Source organism: Podarcis cretensis, assembly GCF_951804945.1.
Source record: "Podarcis cretensis genome assembly, chromosome: 8".
NCBI classification, from domain to species: domain Eukaryota; kingdom Metazoa; phylum Chordata; class Lepidosauria; order Squamata; family Lacertidae; genus Podarcis; species Podarcis cretensis.
This window is the reverse complement of record NC_137177.1, coordinates 9,139,074-9,165,087: the sequence shown is the minus strand read 5'-3', so window position 1 is coordinate 9,165,087 and position 26,014 is coordinate 9,139,074. Positions and strand designations below refer to the sequence as shown.

General features: G+C 46.6%; 3 protein-coding genes across 3 annotated transcripts in view; 1 reads left to right on the top strand and 2 right to left on the bottom strand.

The window, feature by feature from the left end:
* The window catches only part of BCKDHA (branched chain keto acid dehydrogenase E1 subunit alpha), a 191,490-nt gene that overhangs the window by 96,772 nt on the left and 68,704 nt on the right, over positions 1-26,014 (top strand). The window lies entirely within an intron of this gene.
* The window catches only part of B3GNT8 (UDP-GlcNAc:betaGal beta-1,3-N-acetylglucosaminyltransferase 8), a 117,843-nt gene that overhangs the window by 83,494 nt on the left and 8,335 nt on the right, over positions 1-26,014 (bottom strand). The window lies entirely within an intron of this gene.
* On the bottom strand, positions 908-25,427 carry PRSS16 (serine protease 16). The gene is made up of 12 exons (XM_079985570.1): positions 25,257-25,427; positions 17,755-17,945; positions 15,895-15,994; positions 14,072-14,201; positions 13,198-13,321; positions 11,456-11,533; positions 10,721-10,768; positions 9,803-10,075; positions 6,886-7,027; positions 5,249-5,428; positions 3,624-3,769; positions 908-1,300 (listed from the first exon to the last, which is right to left on the bottom strand). The coding sequence occupies exons 1-12, from the start codon at positions 25,330-25,332 to the stop codon at positions 1,238-1,240; spliced, it is 1,551 nt and encodes a 516-aa protein (XP_079841696.1). The 5' UTR covers positions 25,333-25,427; the 3' UTR covers positions 908-1,237.

Sequence of the window (26,014 nt, the reverse complement as noted above, 5' to 3'; positions counted from 1 at the left end):
GTCTGTAGGACCTAGACATGTGCTTAGGACCCAGACGCTGACTTAATACTGACTTTGCACCAGCTGAACCCCTGCCCGGGTGTGGGTTAGGACACTGGCAACGAGACAATGGCCCTCTGCTACAACCACACACCGGAGGCTGGTTGTTCCATGCCAGAGGTCGTCAAACTAAGGCCCGCGGGCCGGATACGGCCCACTGGGCTCGTTAATCCGGCCCACGAACCTTGTGGACCCTGCGCCCACTCGGTCAGTCCCCGCGCAATTCGTGCCATTACCGCAGATATTCGGAAAGTAGCCCATGTGCCAGTACAAGTCTGGAATACTAACCCATTAAGCAATTGCTCATCTCGCTTTATTGGCCAAGGGAGCCGGCGTACATCTTCTGGGTCATGTGGCCAGCATGACTAAGCCGCTTCTGGCGAACCAGAGCAGTGCACGGAAACGCCGTTTACCTTCCTGCCAGAGTGGTACCTATTTATCTACTTGCACTTTGAGGTGCTTTCGAACTGCTAGGTTGGCAGGAGCAGGGACCGAGCAACGGGAGCTCACCCCGTTGTGGGGATTTGAACCGCCAACCTTCTGATCAGCAAGTCCTAGGCTCTGTGGTTTAGACCACAGCACCACCCGTACCAAGTTATGATTAGGTTCTATTAAACTCTCCTTAGAAAAGACGTTTTCTATTGCTTTGGGAAACGGATTCCAGCAAACCTCCACCAAAGAGGGTTTTATAGCTCCTGGTTTTCTACCTTTCGTCGCAAACATTCTGCCCTGCCCCTGGGACAAACAGCCTTTAACCCACAGTCTGCCGCACAGAAACGAAGCAGACATTTTCCTCTTTCCACGGAGATACAGCGATGGGAAAAGCTTCACCATCCCACAAGCCAGACAGCAAAGGAGCAAAAACCAGTAAAAGAAAAGAAAAAATATATTGGCATCCTTATTGACACTCCATCTTCCACCCGCTACGAAATCCAGCTCCATCGACAGATCATCATCATCATATCAACAACAGTGAAGAATCAAGGGTATTAAAAATAAATAAATCTGTATTTGGAAATTGAAGCTTTTTTTTAAAAAAAAAAAAAAAAAAAAAGACAGTCATTTGTGCCACATGGTTATTTCCCAGGTGATGCAAAGATGTTTTGTGAGTCTCTAAGACAAGGCAGGAGCAAGCAGTCTTTCTCGAAGGAGAGGCGTCAGTGGTTTGGGCTGGCAAAGCATCTTCTCATTTGGCCCCTCAGCTGCCTTGATTTATCTTTCTCGCTAACTTCAGCCACTCATCAACCTGCAAGGAGATTTGCTGTATGGAGGGAGTGGGGAGGGAGAGAAAATAAAACCAAGGTTCATAGAATCATAGAATGAATCATAGAGTTGGAAGAGACCACAAGGGCCATCAAGTCCAACCCCCTGCCAAGCAGGAAACACCATCAGAGCACTCCTGACATATGGTTGTCAAGCCTCTGCTTAAAGACCTCCAAAGAAGGAGACTCCACCACACTCCTTGGCAGCAAATTCCACTGTCAGACAGCTCTTACTGTCAGGAAGTTCTTCCTAATGTTTAGGTGGAATCTTCTTTCTTGTAGTTTGGATCCATTGCTCCGTGTCCTCTTCTCTGGAGCAGCAGAAAACAACCTTTCTCCCTCCTCTATGTGACATCCTTTTATATATTTGAACATGGCTATCATATCACCCCTTAACATCCTCTTCTCCAGGCTAAAAATGCCCAGCTCCCTTAGCCGTTCCTCATAAGGCATCGTTTCCAGGCCTGTGACCATTTTGGTTGCCCTCCTCTGGACACGTTCCAGTTTGTCAGTGTCCTTCTTGAACTGTGGTGCCCAGAACTGGACCCAGTACTCCAGGTGAGGTCTGACCACAGCAGAATACAGTGGCACTATTACTTCCCTTGATCTAGATGCTATACTCCTATTGATGCAGCCCAGAATTGCATTGGCTTTTTTAGCTGCCAGGCTCCTAACTAGAATCCTGATTTATAGGCTGTGCTCCTAATTCAGGGACAATTGTTTTCATTTTTATTACTGCCGTTGATTTATTAACCACCTCCTAAACCACCATCTCAAGGTACTTTGCACAATAATTAAAAACAAAAACATTTAAAACAAGACTAAAATCCTAACAAGCAGACATTTGTGGGGAGCAAAATATACATCAGGAGGCTTAGTTGGGTCAGAATCGAGCATACATTTCCAGAGTTAACACTAAATATATTATTTCTGGTACATGAGCCACCACAGCTGCTAGAGGGCCGTGAAAATTTGTGTCTGGGGCTTTTTAGACTTGTCTACCCATGTATTATCTGAAACTTAAGGGTGCATTGGTTGCCTGATGTAAAATATATTGGCATTATATTCAACTCTCCTACCCCACTACAAGGTTCATGGATCTGTGTCCACGGCAGCTGTTTACCAGCTCCACCTGGTATGCATGCTGAGACCCTACCTGCCCACAGACTCTAGTTATCTCCCGCTCTAGTTATCTCCCGCTTGGACTACTGCAATGCGCTCTACGTGGGGCTACCTTTGAAGGTGACTCGGAAACTGCAATTAATCCAGAATGCGGCAGCTAAACTGGTGACTGGGGGCAGCCACCGAGACCATATAACACCAGTCCTGAAAGATCTTCAATAGCTCCCAGTACGTTTCTGAGCACAATTCTAAGTGTTGGTGCTGACCTTTAAAGCCCTAAACAGCCTCGGTCCTGTATACCTGAAGGAGCGTCTCCACCCCCATCGTTCTGCCCGGACACTGAGATCCAGCGCCAAGGGCCTTCTGGCGGTTCCCTCACTGCGAGAAGTGAGGTTACAGGGAACCAGGCAGAGGACCTTCTCGGTAGTGGCGCCTGCCCTGTGGACCACCCTCCCAGGGGATTTCAAGGCAATAAACAACTATTTTACTTTTAAAAGACAACTGAAGGCGGCCCTGTTTGGGGACGTTTTTAATGCCTGACGCTGTATTGTTTTTAATATTTGGTTGGAAGCTGCCCAGAGTGGCTGGGGAAACCCAGCCAGATGGGCGGGGTATAAATAGGTACCCCTGCCCGTACGGGCCAGTCGTGTCCGACTCTAGGGTTGTGCGCTCATCTCACTTAAGGGGCCGGGAGCCAGCGCTGTCTGGAGACACTTCCGGGTCACGTGGCCAGCGTGACGAAGCTGCTCTGGCGAGCCGGCACCAGCGCAGCACACGGAAACGCCGTTTACCTTCCCGCTAGAAAGCGGTACCTATTTATCTACTTGCACTTAGGGGTGCTTTCGAACTGCTAGGTGGGCAGGAGCTGGGACCAAACGACGGGAGCTCACCCCGCCGCGGGGATTCGAACCGCCGACCATGCGATCGGCAAGTCCTAGGCACTGAGGTTTTACCCACAGCGCCACCCGCATCCCCACGGGGTATAAATAAATTACTATTATTTGTAGTAGTAGTAGTAGTATAATTATTATATCTTCATAGGAGGAAACAGAACTTTCCTAAAAGGGTTCTGCACTCTAATTCTTCCCTTCCCTTGCCTCCAGCCTGAGACCAGACAGGTTAGAGGAAGTGGAACTTCCGGGAAAAGGTTATGGATCCCAAGTTATTTTTTCCCCCATGCCACCCCCGGGCCATTCTCACCTCTTTGGCATGGACAAGGGGCAGTGGGTCCCGGGGGTTGGGTGTCCTCATGTCTGCGCAGTGGGAAGTGCCGTTGATTAAAATAGCCCGTTCGGAGCGGGACTGGTTCTTGAGGACACTCAGGGCGTGCCAAGGATCAATGTCGCCTGGGGAGAGAAGGCAGTGATCAAACACCGAGGAGGAGAGAAAGTAAACTGATTCGCCAGTGTGATCCAATGGGAGAGGCAGATCTCGGAAGCTAACTTCTGATGCCAGGATGGGGGATCTATGCTGCTCCTATGAACTCGCTGGAAAATGTGTTGTGGCTCTACTCAGAGTAGACCTATTGAAATTTATGAACATGATTAAATTAGGTCCTTTTATTTCAGTGGGGCTACTGTGAGTAAAACTTGGTTGGGTGCAACCCAATGGGTTTATTCGTATATCCGCCTCAGATGACAAGACCCCCTTGGCTTAGATTTTGAAATGAAATTGCGTTGTTATTATCTCTTGTTCTGTCCGTGCAAAAATGGAACTCACAGAAGTGGAGGAGGAGAAACGGAACCATAGGATTGTAGAGGGTCGTCTATACTCCAACCTCCTGTGATGCAGGAATCTCAACATACATGATCATAAATCATATATGAACATCATGCATGGCAAGTGACCACCCAACCTCTGCTTAAAAACCTCCAAGAAAGAAGAGCTCTTCTCCTCCTGAGGGAGTCTGTTGTAGTTGTTGTTTGCAACATAAGATCACAATATAAAAAAATAGAAAATACAGTGGTGCCCCGCAAGACGAATGCCTCGCAAGACGAAAAACCCGCTAGACGAAAGGGTTTTCCGTTTTTTGAAGCGCTTCGCAAGACGAATTTCCCTATGGGCTTGCTTCGCAAGACGAAAACGTCTTGCGAGTTTTTTCCCCTCCCCCCCCTTTTTCTAAACCGCTAAGCTGCTAATAGCACTAATCCGCTAATAGGGATGCTTCACAAGACGAAAAAACCGCTAGACGAAGAGACTCGCGGAACGGATTATTTTCGTCTTGCGAGGCACCACTGTACATAATAAAAACAAAAACATCCCAATAACACCCCCCCCCTTCCACTACACATTTTAAAAAGGTATTGGATGCCAATCAGCCTCGTTAAAGAGTCTGTTCCACAGACAAACGGTGAGAAACCCTACACACCCCTCACAGTGAAGGGGGAAATCTGCCTCTGAGCATGTGTAGAGCGCTTTTCTCCTCGCTAACAAGCAATCACAACCAGCCACATAAATACAGTGGTATCTCTGGATACGAACGGGATCCGTTCCAGAGCCCCATTTGCATCCTGAAGCGAACGCAACCCGCGTCTGCGCATGCCGCGATTCGCCGCTTCCGCTCCTGCGCATGACGTCATTTTGAGCGTCTGCGCATGCGCGAGGAGCGAAACCCGGACGTTACCAATTCCATTACTTCCGGGTCGCCACGGAGCGCAACCCGAAAGCGCGCAACCTGAAGCAACTTCAACCCAAGGTATGAGTGTATTTGGTTTGACAAAACGGAGCTCTCCATAGGCTTCAAACTGGGGATCTCTCCCTCTCTCGCAACTATGCGCTGCACACGGGTTGTCTGAGAGGGCCCCACACCTCCCCACCCTCCATACCATTCACGAAGAGGACACGGCTGGCTTTGGGGCGATCGGCCCCATAGTAGTTGTTGGTGAAGGAGACAGCCTCCTGGACAGCCTGAGAGGGGATGCCAAAGACCTCTTGGCAGGTATCAAGCTCAGTCGTCAGGTTCATGAAGCGGGAGAAACGGCAGTCAGGATCGTCGCAGGTTTGGTCTAGAGCGAGAGAAATAAAGTGCAAAAGGCAGGTCTGAGGCCACTAAGTTCACGGGGACAGTGGCGTAGCGTGGGGGGTGCAGGGGGGGCCGGCCGCACCGGGCGCAACATCTGGGGGTTAGGGTTAGGGGGCGCAAATCCACGGGTTAGGGGGCAAATTACTTGCCTTGCCCCGGGTGCTGACAACCCACGCTACGCCACTGCACGGGGAACAAGAAAGATGTTGAAATATACGTTGGTTAAGAAACCAGAAGCATTTTTACTTGGCATGGCAGGAGATGATATTAACAGACAGGATTGTAAGTTGTTTTCATACGCAATGACAGCAGCAAGAATATTATTGGCACAAAAATGGAAGCAAGAAGAATTACTGATGAAAGAAGAATGGAGGATGAAGTTGATGGACTATGCAGAATTAGATAAATTAACAGGAAGGATTCGAAACCGGCGGGATCAGAGATTCTTAGAAGACTGGAGCAAATATATGAACTATTTGAAGAGTAACTGTGATGAACAGATTACGCTAGTAGGATTGCAAGAAGTTTTGTAAGGAGGACTATTTGAAATATTGCAAGAAGGTCTATGAAGAGAATTATTAGTTAAGGATAATTATATGTAATACAGAAAGTAAGAAATGCAGAATAAGTGATAAAAACGGAAAATCATCAGAGGAGTTGACGGAAGTCCAAAATATTATATAAGATGAGAAGTTATGTTGCATGACTGTTGGAACTGATATGTTAAAAAAATAATAATAAAAATGTATATTATAAATAAATAGAAAGGAAATAAGTTCACGGGAAACAATGCAAATGGGAAAGCCCACACTTGGTTGGTCTCAGAAGCTCAGAGGTGGAGGTCCAGGACAGGGCCTTCTCTGGGGCAGCCCCCAAGTCAGTGGTTCTCAAACCTTCTTCCTCTGGGCCACGCTTTCAGATTAACAATTTGCTTGCACCACACCAAATCTTCTCTCGATACGTTGGAAAACGAAAAGAAACAGCTCCCAGCCGTGCTTGCTTTGTAACGTAGAGCACGACTACTTTATAATATGATTGTGGGGCAGCCAGAACAAAGCGAGGCAGATGCACAAGAACGTGACGGATTCCCAAAATGTAATTATAAACGAGCCTCTTACCTATGTACCTTAAGTATGTACGCAAGTTCAATGAGAGGCGTGAGCTCGCTTTTTTTGCCAGGCAATCTCATTTAGATTAGCTCTAATTTGAGATGAACAAACTCTCATCTCCTCACCAACACAAATAATCCACCCCAGGACTTTAGGGTGAATAATAATAATAATAATAATAATAATAATAATAATAAGTGGAGGAGGAAGAGGAGGTGGAGGAGAGCAGAGGGCAAAACGTTAACTCTCACTTAATAATAATAATAATAATAAGTGGAGGAGGAAGAGGAGGTGGAGGAGAGCAGAGGGCAAAACGTTAACTCTCACTTACAGTATCCGAACTCTGTACATGTCTGGAAGTACCATTGCCTGATGCCCACGCCTGACACGGAGATGAGTGTGCTGCGCAGCTCCTCCAGGGCCTCTGTGTGATTGTTCTTTGTGCATGTCATGTTCATGCCGTCCAAATACACCTTTCGAAAAGAAGAGAGGTGGGCGCAATGCCAGATTTACGTATAAGCTAAACAAGCCATAGCTTAGGGCCCCACTCTCCTCGGGACCCCCAAAAAATTAAAGGAAAAAAACATGGATATACATTTCCAAAATATAAGATAAAATAATAATAATAAATAAAACCTGCATACGGCAACAGTGTTTTGTGTAGTGTAGGTTCCTATTTGTTATGTGCAAATGGGTTTAGATACCTATTAGGTCCATAAATTACCATATACAGTCATACCTCGGGTTATAGACGCTTCAGGTTGTGTTTTTTTGGGTTACGAGGCCGCCAAAACCTGGATGTACCAGAATGGGTTACTTCCGGGTTTCGGCGGTTGCGCATGTGCAGAAGCATTAAATCACGCTTTGCGCATGTGCAGAAGCGCTGAATCGCAACCCACATGTGCACAAACGTGCTGCTGCAGGTTGCGAATGCTGCGGGTTGCGAACGTGCATTCCGCATGGATCACGTTTGCAACCCGATCGTCCACTGTAGCATATATTCAACACCAAAAACCGCAACAATTTGTTGTTGACAAAGGACAGCTGGACATATAAAGGGCCTCATTGCCTTCAGTAGCCGAGGGCCTCATCAAACCTAAATCCGGCCCTGGGTGGGTGATACAACGAAATACCTTTTGAAGAGAGACTCAGCCTGTGTGGGCAACCATACGTAGAGGACGTTTGCCATCACTTACTACAAAGTCCACTTATATACGGACCCAAGAAACCGATTCACAAAACCCCTTTTCACGAAGGAAACAAATCTAACCAGAGGGTGAAACAACCGTGAGTTACCATATTTTTCGCTCTATAAGACGCACTTTTCCCCTTCTAAAAAGGGGAAATGTGTGTGCGTCTTATGGAGCGAATGCAGGTGGGAGGCTCTGCTCAGCACTCCCTTTAAAGAGCCGCATGGAGCGTGTGTGCGGCTCTTGGGGGCTTTTCCTGAGGAGGGAGAAGGGCTGCCCTTCTTCCTCGGGGATCACAGCACTGCGATCCTGCTGGTTGTCCTGGCTTCTGGGATTCAGAATTTTTTCTTCTTCTTTTCCTCGTCCAAAAACTAGGTGCATCTTATGGTCTGGTGCATCTTATAGAGCGAAAAATACGGTATAAGGTGGCAGCTAGGAAGATTAGGAAGAAAGATCTGGGTGGGCTTGCGGTCAATTGCAAAGGGGACTCTTGAGATCTAAATCTGCACATTTCATTTGAGGATTACATTTTACTCTGTGTAATAAGGAATTCGGGTGAGTTGGATCATGCTTTTACTGCCTATGGAGCAACTGCTGTTTTTGTATTTCTTCTTTGGGTGATGAACCAATGTATCGGTGAACCACACCTATACATCAAATAAATAAGAAAATAAGAGGAACTTCAGTCCCAGAATGGCTGTTGCACAGACCCAGAGGTGGCCAAGGAAGTGCCTTTCAGACACTGCTGCGAGTCCAGGACTCCCAGCTCAGCTAATGGTCAGTGATGGCACAACAGGAAACAACTGAAGACATTTTTGGCCTGAAAAGCTTTTCCAGCTATGCTACGGGTCTCCATCTGGGTTATTTTTAATGTATCTATTCCTTTTTAAATTGTTTAATGTTTTTTTATAATATTTTTGCACAGTACCTTTTGATATAGCGATTCAGTTATCATCATCTTTTTGGCGCCTACTAAAAACTTTTTGTTTGTTTGGTTGGTTAGGCAAGCCTATCCAGACACATGTGTTTTACTCTGAGCCTATTGTTTACTTTCTGGCACGTTTTGGGGAGACATTTCTATTACAGTTGGCGCTCAGGTTGCAAACATGATCCGTGCGGGATGTACGTTCAGAACCCGCAGCGTTCGCAACCCATGTCTGCACGGGTTGCGGTTTGGCACTTCTGCGCATGCGCGGCTGCCGAAACCCGGAAGTAACCCATTCTGGTTACAACCTGAAGTGGCTGTAACCCGAGGTATGACTGTATTCTATTCTTTTTTGTAAACCGCTTTTAGATTCCTCCCCACTATAATCAAGTGTATATAAACTTTATGAAATAAAATAAAGTCCTTTTGTTGTTGTTGTTTAAAAAACCGAAGTGGCGGTGCTCATATTGCGATAAACATGCCGTGGGTGCCCACACAAAACAGCTGCCGAGGTGCGAGTCCAGATAGTAATACTAATACAGTGGTACCTTGGGTTAAGTACTTAATTCATTCCAGAGGTCTGTTCTTAACCCTAAACTGTTCTTAACTTGAAGCACCACTTTAGCTGCCGCGCCGCCAGAGCACGATTTCTGTTCTCATCCTGAAGCAAAGTTCTTAACCCGAGATACTATTTCTGGGTTAGCGGAGTCTGTAACCTGAAGCATCTGTAACCTCAAGCATATGTAACCCGAGGTACCACTGTAATAAATAATACTGAGAGAAGAAGAGTTTGGATTTGATATCCCGCTTTATCACTACCCGGAGGAGTCTCAAAGCGGCTAACATTCTCCTTTCCTTTCCTCCTTTCCTCCCTCACAACAAACACTCTGTGAGGTGAGTGGGGCTGAGAGACTTCAAAGAAGTGTGACTGGCCCAAGGTCACCCAGCAGCTGCATGTGGAGGAGCGGGGAAGCGAACCCGGTTCACCAGATTACGAGTCTACCGCTCTTAACCACTACACCACACTGGAGTTGCAGCCCAATCACTCACTCGTCCTAAACAAAGGAAAAGGATTGACAGCTCCTCAGTCCGGGCCCTAGAAAGGTCTCCCGCCCCCCGAGACGCAGGCTTACGTTGTTGGCAGCCATAAGTCTCTGGTAGGCAGAGCCAGTCTTCTTGTTGGTCATGACACGACAAAAGTTGGCGATGGTGCTCCACTCCATGTATTCGTTGTTGTACTGCACAGCCAGCATGAAGATGTCAGCCAGGTTGGACACCAGCTCCACGCAGTCGCCAGAGCCCTCCAAATCATGGCAGGAGCGGAAGTCCTTCGCCAGCTTGGCCCGGGCTCCATCTTGCACCAGGGCGTCCACAGCAGAGAAGCCGTCAGCCACAGCCTCCATGCACTGTGAGAGAAGCAAAAAGGAAGATGAGGGCAGGAACTTTGAAAAAAAGAATGGGGAAATTTTGTAATTCATTTAGGAGGCCATTGTAAGCAGATGAAAACATTGGCACGATTTTAATCGCACTTGTAAAGTGACAATAACTATGGACAATTTAGATGGATAAAAAATGTGGCTAATGGACTGATATGCAGTTGTAAATATTGAGATGAGGACCCATGGAGGGGATGGGAGAAAGCCTTGAGATTCAGAGCAATCTCTTTGTATGGATTTTTAATTGACTTTGTTATAATTTGATCCTGACTTGTTTTTGGGAGGTAGTTTAATTATTGTTTGATTTTATACCAATGTTATATATCTGATGTTAGCTGCCCTGAGCACAGTCTCGGCCAGGGAAGGTGGGATACAAATAAAAGTTGTTTATTCATTATTATTATTACTGTTATTATTAGGTTATTTTTTCTGAAATAAATAAATGTTTCTTTTTAAAAAAAGGAAAGACGGGGGGCGGGGAGCACACGACAGGCGGCAAAAAGCAGGGATGCATTTGAACTACGCATTCAAAGCGTTAACACAACCACTTTTAACGGTTGTAGTTTGCCACACGGCCAAAAAATGAGTCATTTGGAAAAATGTTAAAAACCTCACCTCTTTGGAACCACCGACCACTGGATTGGACAGACTTGCGGCAACAACCTGGAGAAGAAGAAGTCAAAGAGAGATAGGTGAGGGGGGGATAAGGACGAAGTTGTTAAGTCGCATGGGGTTTCAGGCATGGTGAGAACATTACGTTCAAATGTGATGATTCACACTGTGGTACAGTCTTACCTCGGGTTACAGCTGCTTCAGGTTGTGTTTTTTCAGGTTACGGACTGTCGAAACCCGGAAGTACTGGAACAGGTAACTTCTGGGTTTCGGTGGCCGCGCATGCGCAGAAGCGCTAAATTGCGCTTTGCGCATGCGCAGAAGCGCTAAATTGCGCTTTGCGCATGCGCAGAAGCTCCAAATTGCAACCCACACGTGCACAGACGCGGGTTGCGAACGCTGCGGGTTGCGAACGTGCATCCCGCATGGATCGCGTTCGCAACCCGAGCGTCCACTGTATTAATTCCAGCTTTTTCTTCTTCACTATTTGGGGGAGGGGGAATAATTTCCTTTTGAGTCAAACTGGCGATATTTGGACTACAACTCCCATGAGCTCCCGCCAGCGCTGATAGGAGTTGTAGTCCAAATATCTGGAGGCCTTTCCGGTTGATCGAGGCTGAGTTCAACCACAGGCAATCTTTGGCCATCGTGTGGTCATCATTTGAGAGGGCCTCAAGAAGCTCTGAGGGCCATCCCTAAACTCAAAAAGACCACCTGGTTTCTTTGCCAAGAACTCACCATAAGGTAGCCTGTGAAATCCAGCTGGGCTCTGACGGGGGCAGAAGAAGCAACAGCAGCAAAGACCAGGTGGGGAAACTGGAACAGAGAGAGAGAGAGAGAGAATGGACGTGTGGATCCAGAATTGGCCTCTGCAGTCACTTATGGACTCACTTTTGAGACTGTGTTCACGGAAGGCGGAGAGCAAACTGTGAAGCTTTGTATAATCAGCAAATGTCCAATTCTGATGTCCAGCTCTGAACTCTGCTGAACAGTTTTTCCGGATAACAACTACTGTTTTGGACTATATGGGACTGGCAGAAATGACCGGCAGAATCCGAGACCAGGGAAAAGAGTCGGCGGAAGAAGATTGGAAGAAGTTCAAAGACTACTTGCAGAAATATTGTAAAATTAATGAATGTTAGGATGATGTTGGACATAAATTAAGTGGTTTCCAGCTGTAATGCTTAAGAGATATGAAAAATAATGTTCAGAAAAAAGTATAAACTAATGGTGAGGATTTGTTGAACTAACAATTTGAATTGGAATACAAGAAAGGGAGGTATGAGAAGGTCTGGAAAATAAGTTAAAAGAAAATAAGTGATGAAAATTTTATGTGTTTTTAACTACTTTTGTATTTCTGTATTTTTCTTTTTTGTATTTTTGCTATCTTTTTATTTTTTCTCTTTCTTTTTCAGTTTATATTGTATTATTTCTTGAAAACTTTAATAAATATTCTATAAAAAAAAACAACTACTGTTTTGTTGAATTCTTCACCAGCCAATTAGTTCAACACTCGTAAGTAAAAAAATATGTGATTTCTTCATTAACCAATCTTTTTTCAAATAGATCACATGAGCACTGTTCCAGAGTATTTTTCATTATATCTATTCACAGTTTGCTCTCCGCCAGGTAAAGTCTGGCACCGTGATTCATTTAAAGACTTTCAGAGACTTCAGTTCGTTACTTTTGATGTTTTCAATTATTCCATAAAGTTTTTCACATTGTTATTGTTTCTGGCCATTGTGTTGCTTTTGATATTGCTGACTCATACTTTGCAACCCAGGGGTTTGTTTGTTTACTCATGCAACCAGCCCATGCAGAATGTAGGCACCCTATATACAGTGGTGCCCCGCAAGACGAATGCCTCGCAAGACGAAAAACCCGCTAGACGAAAGGGTTTTCTGTTTTGGAGGCACTTCGCAAAACGAATTTCCCTATGGGCTTGCTTCGCAAGACGAAATGTCTTGCGAGTTTTTCCGACTTTTTTTCCCTCCCCCCCCTTTTTCTAAGCCGCTTATCCGCTAAGCTGATAAGCCGCTAAAAGCCGCTAAGCCGCTAATAGCGCTAATCCGCTAAGCCGTCAATGGGCTTGCTTCGCAAGATGAAAAAACCGCTAGACGAAGAGAATGGCGGAACGGATTCTTTTCGTCTCCGCGATTCTCTTCGTCTAGCAAGGCACCACTGTATAGAAATGAGCAAACCAGTGATATTTTAGGGAGCAGGCTAGCAGGCGGGGCCCATGACTTACATCCTAGGAGCCTACACAACACAAAACACTGTTGCTGCATGTAGATTTTATTTTATTTGTTTTTTATCTTATATTCTGGAAATGTACATCCAGGGGTTTTTTTCCCTTTAATTTTTTTTTTTGGGGGGGGGGGCAAGAGAGAGGAGCCCTAAGCTATAGCTTGTTTAGCTTATACGTAATTCTGGCACTGTCCTGTTCCTATTGGCCCCTACTGGCAATCTTGTGGCCCCACCTTGAGTCTGAACCAGGCAGACAGCGAGCCAGGGTAGGAGCCTCCGAAGCAAATCCAGGTGTTGTTGGACGTCAGGTTGAATTTCTGGGTGACGAAATGGTGGAAGGAGGCCAGGTCAGACAAGCTGCAAAAGGAGACGGCAGAACTTTGCAACCAGAGGCACACCCCCAGACACCCCCCAACCTCCCTTGATTCTTTACTTGCAATTAAGAGGGCGATTAGGGGACGCAGGTGGTGCTGTGGGTTAAAGCCTCAGCGCCTAGGGCTTGCCGATCGAAAGGTCGGCGGTTCGAATCCCTGCGGCGGGGTGTGCTCCCGCTGCTCGGTCCCAGCGCCTGCCAACCTAGCAGTTCGAAAGCACCTCCGGGTGCAAGTAGATAAATAGGGACCGCTTACCAACGGGAAGGTAAACAGCGTTTCCGTGTGCGGCTCTGGCTCTGGCTCTGGCCAGAGCAGCGATGTCACGCTGGCCACGTGACCCGGAAGTGTCTCTGGACAGCGCTGGCCCCTGGCCTCTTAAGTGAGATGGGCGCACAACCCCAGAGTCTGTCAAGACTGGCCTGTACGGGCAGGGGTACCTTTACCTTTACCTTTAAGAGGGCGATTGACTTAAGACAATTCATTTATGCATGCACGACAGCGGCAAGAATGATATATGCTCAAAAATGGGAAGGAGGCAAGATGCCAACGAAAAGATGCCAACGGCTTATGAAAATGACAGAGAGTGTGGAAAAGGCAAGCCAAAATTAGAGATTAAAAACGAAGGAAACGTTTTCGGAGGAATGGAAGCGTTTTGTAAAATGTTTAAAGAAACGTTATGGTATTACGGAAACGCAAGCAGGGTTTGCAATACGAGTCACAGGTGCCAACTCACGCTTGCTGGCTGGACAAGAACTGAAGGTTGTGATCCTGCAGCCCATCGGGGTTGATACTGGCCCCATAGAAACGGTGTTCGAGGGCCACCACCAGAGCTCCGTACTTCTGGGCCAGCTGCACGTGGTGTCCTAAAACCGGAAAGAGAAACAGGGGATAGGTCTCACTCAGGCCACCTTCACACCATACATTTAAAACGCTGCGATACCACTTTAAACAGTTGTGGCTTCCTGCAAAGAATTCTGGGAGCTGTAGTTTGTTAAGAGGGCTAGGAGATCGTGCCTGCTGCCCTCACAGAACTATAATTCACAGAGTTCCCTAGGAAGAGGGACTGACTGGGAAACCACTCTGGGGATTGTAACAGTGGAAGCACCCTTAACAAACTACAGTTCCCAGATTCTCTGGGAGAAGGCCTGAATGTTTAAAGCAGGGTTTCCCCAAACTTTGGTTTCCAGCTGTTTTTGGACTACAACTCCCATCATCCCTGACCGCTGGTGCTGCTGACTATGGGATGATGGGAGTTGTAGTCCAGCAACAGCTGGAGACCTGAGTTTGGGAAACTCTGGTTTAAAGTGATATGATACTGCTTTAAATGTATTGTGTAGATGGGGACCTTTAGGTTCGAAGACTACAGAGGATAGGAGACCCCTATTCCCTTCCTGGAGCTACAATTCTCAAGAGTGGTTTAACATTTCAAGTTTCTTCATAGGGAAGAGCTGGGAATTGTAGTTCTCCTGGCAACTCTCAGCACCTTTAACAGACGACAGCCCCCAGGGGTTTTTTTTTGGGGGGGGGGGACCATGATTGTTAAAAGTGGTTTCATAGTATTTTAAATATATGGTTGCCCAGAGTGGCTGGGAAAACCCAGTCAAATGAGCGGAGCACAAATAGTAAAATTATTATTTTAAAATTATTATACTATTATGCAGCGCTCTGCATACCAGCGATTGCCAGCAACTAGGAATTAAAGCTTAAATGTTGACAAAAGACGCATGGACACCATTCACAGGAATTTGGGACGACAAAACAATCCTAGCACTGGTGCAGGAACTTTGTATGTCCTCAGGGCCGCTCCGTATGCCTTCAGTCAATCCATGGCAGAGCCTCGGGCCTACAAATGCGGTTGAAGGCAAAGTTCTAGCAAGTCCCATCTCCAAAAAAAAAGTGTGGCGTAGTGGTTAGAGTGCCGGCCTAGGACTTGGGAGTGAGGGTTCAAATCCCTGCTCAGCTAAGAAGCTCACTTGGGCCAGTCACTGCCTCTCAGCCTACCTCACAGGGTTGTAGAGGGGATTAAATGAGGAGGAAGAGAACCACTGTTATGTACTGAAGTTCTCATGCTGCTCTGTGATTTCGCTCAGTGTTTCAGCTCAGTGATTCAGCTCAGCTCAGCTCAGATAGTGGCTGCATCTGGCTGTGCTCTGATGTCCATCGATCCCATCCTCGTCGCCAGTGTTAAGTTGTGGGTGAACATATCAGACGACACAGCGATTCTTCAAACAGCTCTTGTTTATTCACAGGCCAGAACAGAACTGAACTGAAGGGTTCAGCCAGCCTGCTTATATAGAGCTCCAGCACAATGTAACTGTAACAACTTTCTGTAACTATCCAATCACTGAACGTCACTTTCGATCCCTTATTTGCATATGTGGACTTGAACTATCTACAGTATCCCCCTGCTGGCCCAGGGTGAGAACTTCAGTACATAACAACCACGGATGCTACCTTGGGAGAAAAACGCGGGGTTGAAATGCCATGAATGAATGAATGACTATGTAAGAGACCTCGTTCCCCAATCTCCGCATTGAGGTGTTGCTTGACACCCACCTGCCAGCACATCAAACACCGACAAGGCAGACTCGCCCCCGATGAAGAGGAAGACCGGTCCGTCGGGGCGCCGCCAAAAGTCCTGGTTAATCCAGAATCGCTGTGAATTTTAGGGAGGTAAAGAAGAGACGTCAAAACATCAAAACCAACATCAAAAAACCGAAAATCATGGCCACTGGTCCCATCACCTCCTGGCAAATAGAAGGGGAAGAAATGGAGGCAGTGAGAGATTTTGCTTTCTTGGGTTCCATGATCACTGCAGATGGTGACGGCAGTCATGAAATTAAAAGGCGCCTGCTTCTTGGGAGAAAAGCAATGACAAACCTAGACAGCATCTTAAAAAGCAGAGACATCACCTTACCAACAAAGGTCCGTATAGTTAAAGCTATGGTTTCCCCAGTAGTGATGTATGGAAGTGAGAGCTGGACCATCAAGAAGGCTGATTGCAGAAGAATTGATGCTTTTGAATTATGGTGCTGGAGGAGACTCTTGAGAGTCCTATGGACTACAAGAAGATCAAACCTCTCCATTCTGAAGGAAATCAGCCCTGGGTGCTCACTGGAAGGACAGATCCTGAAGCTGAGGCTCCAATACCTTGGCCACCTCATGAGAAGAGAAGACTCCCTGGAAAAGACCCTGATGCAGGGAAAGATGGAGGGCACAAGGAGAAGGGGACGACAGAGGACGAGATGGTGGGACAGTGTTCTCGAAGCTACAAGCATGAGTCTGACCAAACTGCGGGAAGCAGTGGAAGACAGAAGTGCCTGGCGTGCTCTGGTCCATGGGGTCACGAAGAGTCAGACATGACTAAACGAATAAACAACAACAACAACAAAGAAGAGAAGGAATATCACTACGTGTGAAAGGGACTTCCCCTTCCCAAAGCATGACTCTACAGAGGGGGTGGGCTTCCCTAAGGTAAGATTACCAGATTTTTTTCAATGAATCCGGGGACACTTTTCAACTTCAATGGATTTTGTATGGGGACTGATTTGTAAATCTGGGGACTGTCCCCGGGAAACGGGGATTTCTGGTAACTTTAAGGCAACATTCAGACAGCACATGTAAAGCATAATAATAATGATGATGATGATAATTATATAATGTATATAAAACAGAGGGAACAATCATCACAGCAGGTGAAAATTAAATGATGTGGTGGATGTGTAAGGTAGTAAAAGCATTCTGGGAAATGATATATAATGAATTGGAAAAAATGTTTAAAATAACTTTTTTTTAAAAAAACCCCGAAGCTTTTCTTTTAGGAATTCTAGGTGCCGAAATTCCAAAGGAGCAGAAAAGACAATTTATGTATACGTGTGGATGCTATTAGCCGAGAGATGGAAAGAAGATAAAGTCCCTACCAGAGAAAAATGGTAGATCAAGTTGATGGACTATGCCAAAATGGCAAAAATGACCGGAAGAATCAGAAATCAGGAGGACCAAAACTTTAATAAGGAATGGGGGAAATTTATAATTTATCTTAAAAACTGTTGTAAACAGTTATAATCGTTAGTGGTATTGGAACAACACTTGTAGTGCAATGATGAACTTTGGATATAATGGAGATATAAAAATTTGGATTCTTATAAAAGATGCAGCAGGAAAGGACGAATAATAAGATTCACAAAGGGGAGGAGGGAAGTCCAGGAGATTCTCTGGAATCTTGTTTTTATATTTTATGTTGTTATGTGAATGTAAAATTTTAATCTGGAAAAGCAAATATATTTTTTAAAGAAAACTAAAAGATGAAAAGCAAAACTATAAAATAGGCATGTAGAATGAGTGGTTGCGCATGAGTTGAAATAATAAACCCAAGTAAGCGCCATCGGTGTTGCCAGATCATTGAGCATCTCGTACCTGGTTGTAGGTGCGCTGATCCTGCCGGTTGAAGTGGTCCAGGGGCTGGCGGATGAAGCTCTCGAGGGGAGCACTCCACATCCCTGGGACCAAGAACCGAGGCAGCTGTCTCAGGCGAAGGTACGCCTCCTGCATCGCGCGCTGCTCTCGCTGCTTCAGGACCTGCTGGCGGAACAGCCAGAAATTTCTGCCTGGAGGGGAAGACACCGAAAAGATGCCTGAAGTTGGGCACTTCTGCATAATGCCAGGCTGTCTCTGATCACATGCATCTTGGCATTTAGACAGCCACTGCAGGCCATCGCGGCTATTCAATGAATGCTCAGGAGTCCAGCAGCATACAGGGTTATTATTACGGCACAAGCATTTATGGACCAGCCAGCTGATGGGAGCCATAGTTGAAATACAGGGGTACCTCGGGTTACAGACGCTTCAGGTTACAGACTCCGCTATCCCAGAAATAGTACCTCGGGTTAAGAACTTTGCTTCAGGATGAGAACACAGGTACCACTGTACCAGACTTTTAGAAGACATCTGAAGGCAGCCCTGTTTAGGGAAGCTTTTAATGTTTAATAAAGGTAAAGGTAAAGGTACCCCTGCCCGTACGGGCCAGTCTTGACAGACTCTGGGGTTGTGCGCCCATCTCACTCAAGAGGCCGGGGGCCAGCGCTGTCCGGAGACACTTCCGGGTCACGTGGCCAGCATGACAAAGCTGCATCTGGCGAGCTAGCGCAGCACACGGAAACGCCGTTTACCTTCCCACCAGTAAGTGGTCCCTATTTATCTACTTGCACCCGGGGGTGCTTTCGAACTGCTAGGTTGGCAGGCGCTGGGACCGAGCAGCGGGAGCGCACCCCGCCGCGGGGATTCGAACCGCCGACCTTTCGATCGGCAAGCCCTAGGCGCTGAGGCTTTTACCCACAGCGCCACCCGCGTCCCTTAATGTTTAATAGACTACTGTATTTTAATATTTTGTTGGAAGCCGCCCAGAGTGGCTGGGGAAACCCAGCCAGATGGGTGGGGTATAAATATTATTATGATTGTTGTTGCTGTTGTTGTTGTTGTTGTTGTTGTTGTTGTTGTTGTTGTACCTCAGGTTAAGAACTTAATTCGTTCTGGAGGTCTGTTCTTAACCTGAAACTGTTCTTAACCTGGAGCACCACTTTAGCTAATGGGACCTCCTGCTGCTGCCGCACCGGCAGAGCATAATTTCTGTTCTCATCCTGAAGCAAAGTTCTTAACCCGAGGTGCTATTTCTGGGTTAGCGGAGTCTGTAACCTGAAGCATATGTCACCTGAAGCGTATGTAACCCGAGGTACCACTGTAGTTGTTTTTCTCTTTGACATCTGCTGGGAGGGTGTTCCACAGAGCGGGCGCCACTACCGAGAAGGCCCTCTGCCTGGTTCACTGTAGCTTTGCTTCTCACAGTGAAGGAACCGCCAGAAGGCCCTTGGCGCTGGACCTCAGTGTCCGGGCTGAACGATGGGGGTGGAGACGCTCCTTCAGAAAGGCACCGTAACAAAAGATGCACCAAACTCTTTGCTTGTTTTTGGACAACAGACCAACGCAGCTGTCCTGCCAGAGCAGTGGTTCTCAAACATTTTTTTCTCTGGGCCACACTTTCAGAACAAAAATTTGCTTGTGCCACACCAATTTTTTTTTTTATTTATAAGAAATACACTGGGAAACAAAAGGAAATGACTCCCAGCAGTGCTTGATTCATAGCATAGAGCCCTACCCTGTTATAATATGATCATGGGACACCCCAAAAGTATAAAACAATGCAGTGACTTAAGAACATTAATCCAACTAAACATCAGGAAAAATTCAGGGTCCCTTCCAACTCTACAATTCTATGATTCTATGAACCATTCCCAAAATATAAACAAGCCCTTATATATGTACTTTAAGTATATATGCAAACTCAACAAAAGGTGTGAGCTTGTTTTCGCCAGGTAATCTCATTTATAGTAGGTCACATTTGAGACAAACTAGACACAAAGAACTCTTGCTCTCGTTTTGAAAAGGTATCTATCCGTATTCTACAAATAAAAATAAAATTACTTTGATACTATGCTATACTACACTCAAAATTTTAAATGTTTCGTGGATTGTCCTTGACTCTTCCCCTAAAGAATTCTGGGAAATGGGTGTTTACCAGATCTCACCAATCTACGATTCCCAGCACTCTTCACGAACTACAGTTCCCAGGATTCTTTGGGGGGGAGCCATGCGCTTTAAATGCATGGCGTTTCCACGGCCTTAGTTGGAGATGGCTTGAAAGAGGAATTGCTGTTTGTGATGCATACACTCGTTTTACTCCTGCAGTAGTTAAAAATGTTTGCTGGCGTGTGGCGTTTGGTTTTTTGTTCTTGTATTCTACCCAAACCTCTGTGACCTCCCCTGCAACAATACTTTTTTGGGGAACTTGACAAGAAGCAAATGCTCGGTCAAACCAAATTTGGGGAACCGAAAGCGGCTGATGAACATCCAAAAGGGGGATTGTGCTTCGCTGCTTCTCTATCAAGCAGCACACTAACAAACGTTCCAGCGTCTTGCTTCTGTGAAACAGAAGACGCAAAAGCTGCTGAGTGCACAGCGTCAGTTTCCTGTTTGCAAAATGCACCCGCAGGACCGCATCTGCCTCGCAAGCAGAAACGCAGAGTCTCAAGGTCTCTGGAAGGCCAACAGGCTGCTCCTTCCAGAGTCCATCTGAAGCGTCCCAAGGTGAAAATTATCCCATCAAGACTGACCCCTGACCCTTGAAAATTCCTACACTTCAAAAGATTGTGGGTCCCTTTTGCCCAAATGGTCAATGGAAGAAAAACTCTTCTTCTTCTTTTTTTGAGTTCTGGTTACAGTGGTACCTCAGATTACAGACGCTTCAGGTTACAGACTCCGCTAACCCAGAAATATTACCTCAGGTTAAGAACTTTGCTTCAGGATGAGAACAGAAATTGTGCTCCTCCAGCGCGGCAGCAGCCATTAGCTAAAGTGGTGCTCCAGGTTAAGAACAGTTTCAGGTTAAGAACGGACCTCCTGAACGAATTAAGTACTTAACCCGAGGTACCACTGTATTTGTTTCTTACATTTATAGACAACCTTTGTCTCCCAAAGATCTCAAGATGGTCTGCATGGTTCTTTTCCACCTGCACTACAACCTTGTGAGGTAGGTTAGGCCGGCTGACTGGCCCAAGGTCACCTGGTGATCTTCATGGCCCAAGGTCGCCTGGTGAGCTGAGTGGGGAATTCACTCGATCCCAAAACATCTAGGAAGATAGGAAAGCTTCCTTAAACCAGATCAGATCATCGCTTGGTATTGTCTACACTGACTGGATTTCAGACAGGAGTCTCTTCTCTCCCAATCTTACCTGGGGATGCCAGCTACCAAACTGAGGACCTTCTGCATGCAAAACAGATGTTCTGCTGCTGAGCTGTGGCCCTTCTCAAAGGGCAACAGGTTGAAGAAGGCTGATAGAATATGGCAACTAAACCCATTTTTAAAAGCAGCTCACTACTAGTTCCCAGAATCACAGAGCGGGAAGATTGTACAGACAGATCTGCACATTCAGCCTCAACAAGGAACTGAAATTTATACGCCCCTGCATCCAAAAATATGTTGTTGAGCAGTACTATTTCTCTAGAAAAAGAGCTGCCGGAACTCACCATGAATGCCTCCCTTGTTTTCTAATAATAATAATAATAATAATAATAATAATAATAATAATAATTAATTTATTTATACCCTGCCCATCCGGCTGAGTTTCCCCAGCCACTCTGGGTGGCTTCCAACAAAACACTAAAATACAATAACATATTAAACATTAAAAGCTTCCCTAAACAGCGCTGCCTTCAGATGTCTTCTAAAAATTTGGTAGTTATTTTTCTCTTTGACATCTGGTGGGAGGACGTTCCACAGGGCGGGTGCCACTCCCGAGAAGGCCCTCTGCCTGGTTCCCTGTAACTTGGCTTCTCTCAGCGAACGCCAGAAGGCCCTTGGCACTGGACCTCAGTGTCTGGGCAGAACGATGGGGGTGGAGACTCTCCTTTACATATACTGGACTGAGGCCATTTAGGCTTTAGAGGCCAGCACCAACACTTTGAATTGTGCTCGGAAACATACAGTCGTACCTTGGATCCCAAACGCCTTGGTACCCGTCCGTTTTGGCTCCTGAACGCCACAACCCAGAAGTGAGTGTTCTGGTTTGCGAACGTTCTTTGGAACCCGAATGTCTGACACAATTTCTGGAGCTTCCTGCAGCCAATTGGAAGCCGTGCCTCAGTTTCCAAACGTTTTGGAAGTCAAATGGACTTCTGGAATGGATTCCGTTCGACTTCTAATGGCAATGGCGCCCAACCGAGAGGTGCCAGAACCCAGTTTTGCCAAGTTCCAGCTGGGGAAAAAAGCCCTGCTTTTGTACACCCCCCATTTTCTGCATCAATGGCCAAGAGACCATTCTCTTTGAGATGATGGCTGCACACACCCCATTTTCCCATTCACGGGTGTGTATATTGGCAATTACCGGCCAGGGGAGCATATCTGACCGTGGCTCATGCCAAAATTAGCATCGCCCCCAGTAGGGTCGGATGTGATGCCATGGTGTTTTTTGAAAGGTCAAGTGTGCAGGCGATGTGGCTGTTTCCTTGAGGGTGACTCAAAACTTATTTGGGGGCGAAAAATCCAAAGCGCCTTATTGAGAAGTGTAGTCTGGAGTCTTTATGAGTTACAGCACATTGTGCAAAAAAAAGAGGGATAATTGTTGTGCATTATGAAGGGGACACCCTCCCAGTCTTTATTTCAAGGTATAGGAACAAATACAGTTCCTTCTGCTTGGTGCTGAATATGCAACAGGGACCTAGGAACCAACCTCAAAGTTGCTTTGAGAGTGTATATATATATATATATATATATATATATATATATACATATACATATATGTAAAGGTAAAGGTACCCCTGACCGTTAGGTCCAGTCGTGGACGACTCTGGGGTTGCGGCACTCATCTTGCTCTATTGGCCGAGGGAGCCGGCGTTTGTCCGCAGACAGCTTCTGGGTCATGTGGCCAGCATGACTAAGCCGCTTCTGGCGAACCAGAGCAGCGCACGGAAACGCCGTTTACCTTCCCGCCAGAGTGGTACCTATTTATCTACTTGCACTTTGACGTGCTTTCAAACTGCTAGTTTGGCAGGAGCTGGGGCAGAGCAACGGGAGCTCACCCCATCGCGGGGATTCGAACCGCCGACCTTCTGATCGGCAAGCCCAAGAGGCTCAGTGGTTTAGACCACAGTGCCACCCACGTCCACAATATATATAAGCAACTAACAAATGTAGCAATGACAACAATAATAATGTTTGACGTTTTCTTATGTTTTTATATGTGTTGGAAGCTGCCCAGAGTAGCTGGGGGAACCCAGCCATATGGGTGGGGTATTATTATTATTAATAATAAACTTCCATATGATCAAGAGCCTGGGGCATGCAAGGAAAGGCAAAAGTATTTGGGGTTAGCTAGTGCAAAGGTAAAATGATAACGGAGGGGTATGACAAAGGTTTGGAAAATTATATGTGGCACGGAGAGAGAGGGCAACGCATAGGACCAGAGGAAGCTGCCTTGTACTAAATCAGACCACTGGTCTATCTAGGTCAGTATTGTCTCCTACACTGACTGGCAGCATCTCGCCAGAGTTTCACGCCCTTCTGAGATTAAGTAACCAAACAAACCCCTGTGTTGCTAAGAGAAAGTCAGCAATGTCTAGGCAACACGATGACCATGAACATACGCAACAGAGCAGTGACTACATTATTACATGAGCACTGTTCCACACCATTGGATATTTTCATTTACATACATTCATTTGAAATCAGATGGGTTGATGAAGCAATTCTATATCCTCCCACCACGCTGACAAAGAATTCTACGAAACAGTAGTCAATATCCGGAATCACTGTTCAGTGCTGGACATCATATTTGCTGAATACACAGCTTGTCTTTCATCGTACAAAGTCTGGTACCTCGCTGCATTTAAAGATTTTCAGAGACTTTGAGACTCAAGATTTCATTTTGGACTTGTTATGGTTTGAAGGAATTCTATAAAGATTGTCCATTGCGTATGTACATGGCCATCGTGTTGCCTAGACATTGCTGACCTTCTGGGATTAAACCAGAGATCTTCTTCATGCAAAAGGAGCTGACTGCTTCCACGCCACTCTCTCCCAAAGCTTGTTCTCCAGGTAACTCAGTGAAATGGACTGGCTGTGGATTTAGGAGAGAGGAAAAGGGAGGGTTTCTTCACATGGTGAATAATTAACTGATAGAATCAACTGTCACAAGACCTGCCCTCCTCAGGCTGTCTTTCGCAATCAAAATAGCCTCCTTGAAGGCGATTTGATCTGGGGAGGGGGTGAAGATAAGAACATGCCCCCTGACTAGGATCCAGGGTGGCGTCATCCCAAAATTTAGGACCCCCTCCAGACTGATGATATACGATATATGATATCTTTATTGTCATTGTCCCATGCAGAACAATGAAATTGAAAATCTATTTTATTTATACCCCGCCCTCCCCGGCCAGAGCCGGGCTCAGGGTGGCTAACACCAGTAAAAATTGCAGTAAAAACATAATGGGAGGGAGGGGAGAAGAAGAAGGGGGGAAAGCCATTTAAAATACAGGTTAAAATGCAATTTAAAATGCAACCTCATTTTAAAAGTAGCCTATAGATCACATAAAAGGGGGGGGGAACATAAGGGTCAGGCTGGGTCCAAGCCAAAGGCCAGGAAAAACAGCTCTGTCTTGCAGGCCCTGCGGAAAGAATCTCATGAGACAGAGCATTCCACCAGGCTGGAGCCAGTGTTGAAAAGGCCCTGGCCCTGGTTGAGGCTAATCTCACTTCTTTAGGGCCCGGGAAGTCTAAAAGGTAAAGGGACCCCTGACCATTAGGTCCAGTCGTGGCCGACTTTGGGGTTGCGGCGCTCATCTCGCTTTATTGGCTGAGGGAGCTGGCGTACACGGAAATGCCGTTTACCTTCCTGCCAGAGCGGTACCTATTTATCTTCTTGCACTCTGACGTGCTTTTGAACTGCTAGGTTGGCAGGAGCAGGGACCGAGCAACGGGAGCTCACCCCCTCGCGGGGATTCTGCCGACCTTCTGATCGGCAAGCCCTAGGCTCTGTGGTTTAACCCACAATGCCACCCCCGTCCCACCCGGGAAGTCTAGAGTGTTGCTATTTATGGACCTTAAGGTCCTCCGTGGGACATACCAGGAGAGGCGGTCCCGTAGGTACGAGGGTCCTAGGCCACATAGGGCTTTAAAGGTCAAAACCAGCACCTTAAACCTGACCCTGTACTCCACTGGGTACAGCACTGGATGAATGTGATCCCGCAGCAAGAACCCCGTAAGGAGTCTTGGCGCAGCATTTTGCACCCTCTGGAGTTTCTGGGTCAGCTTCAAGGGCAGCCCCACATAGAGTGAGTTACAATAAGAAGATGGAAGGACGGTCACTCACCTGCCTGAGCCAGAGAGAGCAGCGCAAGCAGCAAGACCCCCCAAAGGACTCTGGAAGGAGAGCAGGGTGAGGCCATTTCTCCCCCAGCTTCTCCTGATTCACTTCAACCGGGTCTAGCAAAGCTGCAGGGTGCGAGAAGTGTCTCTCTCAGCCACATTGAAAGAAAAAGCAAAGCAAAATTCCCCTTTATTGGACTCGCCTCACATGACCAGCTGCCCTCCCACCCCGTGATTTCCTTCCTTTGCAAAGTTCATCAAGGTCGTCCAAGGAGGAGCTTCGCAAGAGTGTGTTGTTTTTTTAAAGTCCCCTTTGCGCCCCCGCCCCCTGCTCCTTTTCCTGCCTCCCATCCTCGTAGTGAGAATGCGGTCTGGGGATCTTTCTTTCTTTCTTTCTTTCTTTCTTTCTTTCTTTCTTTCTTTCTTTCTTTCTTTCTTTCTCTCTCTCTCTTTCTCTCTTTCTCTCTCTCGCTTTCTCTCTCCCCTGTGCTCAGTTTCCACGTGGCGGACAGCAGCTTCAGGCGCCCCGGGATCAAAGGAGAAGGGTGTGGACTTGGGGAGGTGCGGATTGGAGAGAGAGATCTGGATCCAGCGATCCTTACTGCTTTGTGAGGGGGACACAAACATACCACGACAGATCACAGGGATCCTCTTGGAGCCGGGAGTGCAAAAAACGAAACGTAAAAAAAGGAGTGTGGTTCGTCAACCCAGATCTCTCGCCCCTAGGTGGCACCACAGACGCGCCCAAATCTTGCGCCTCCG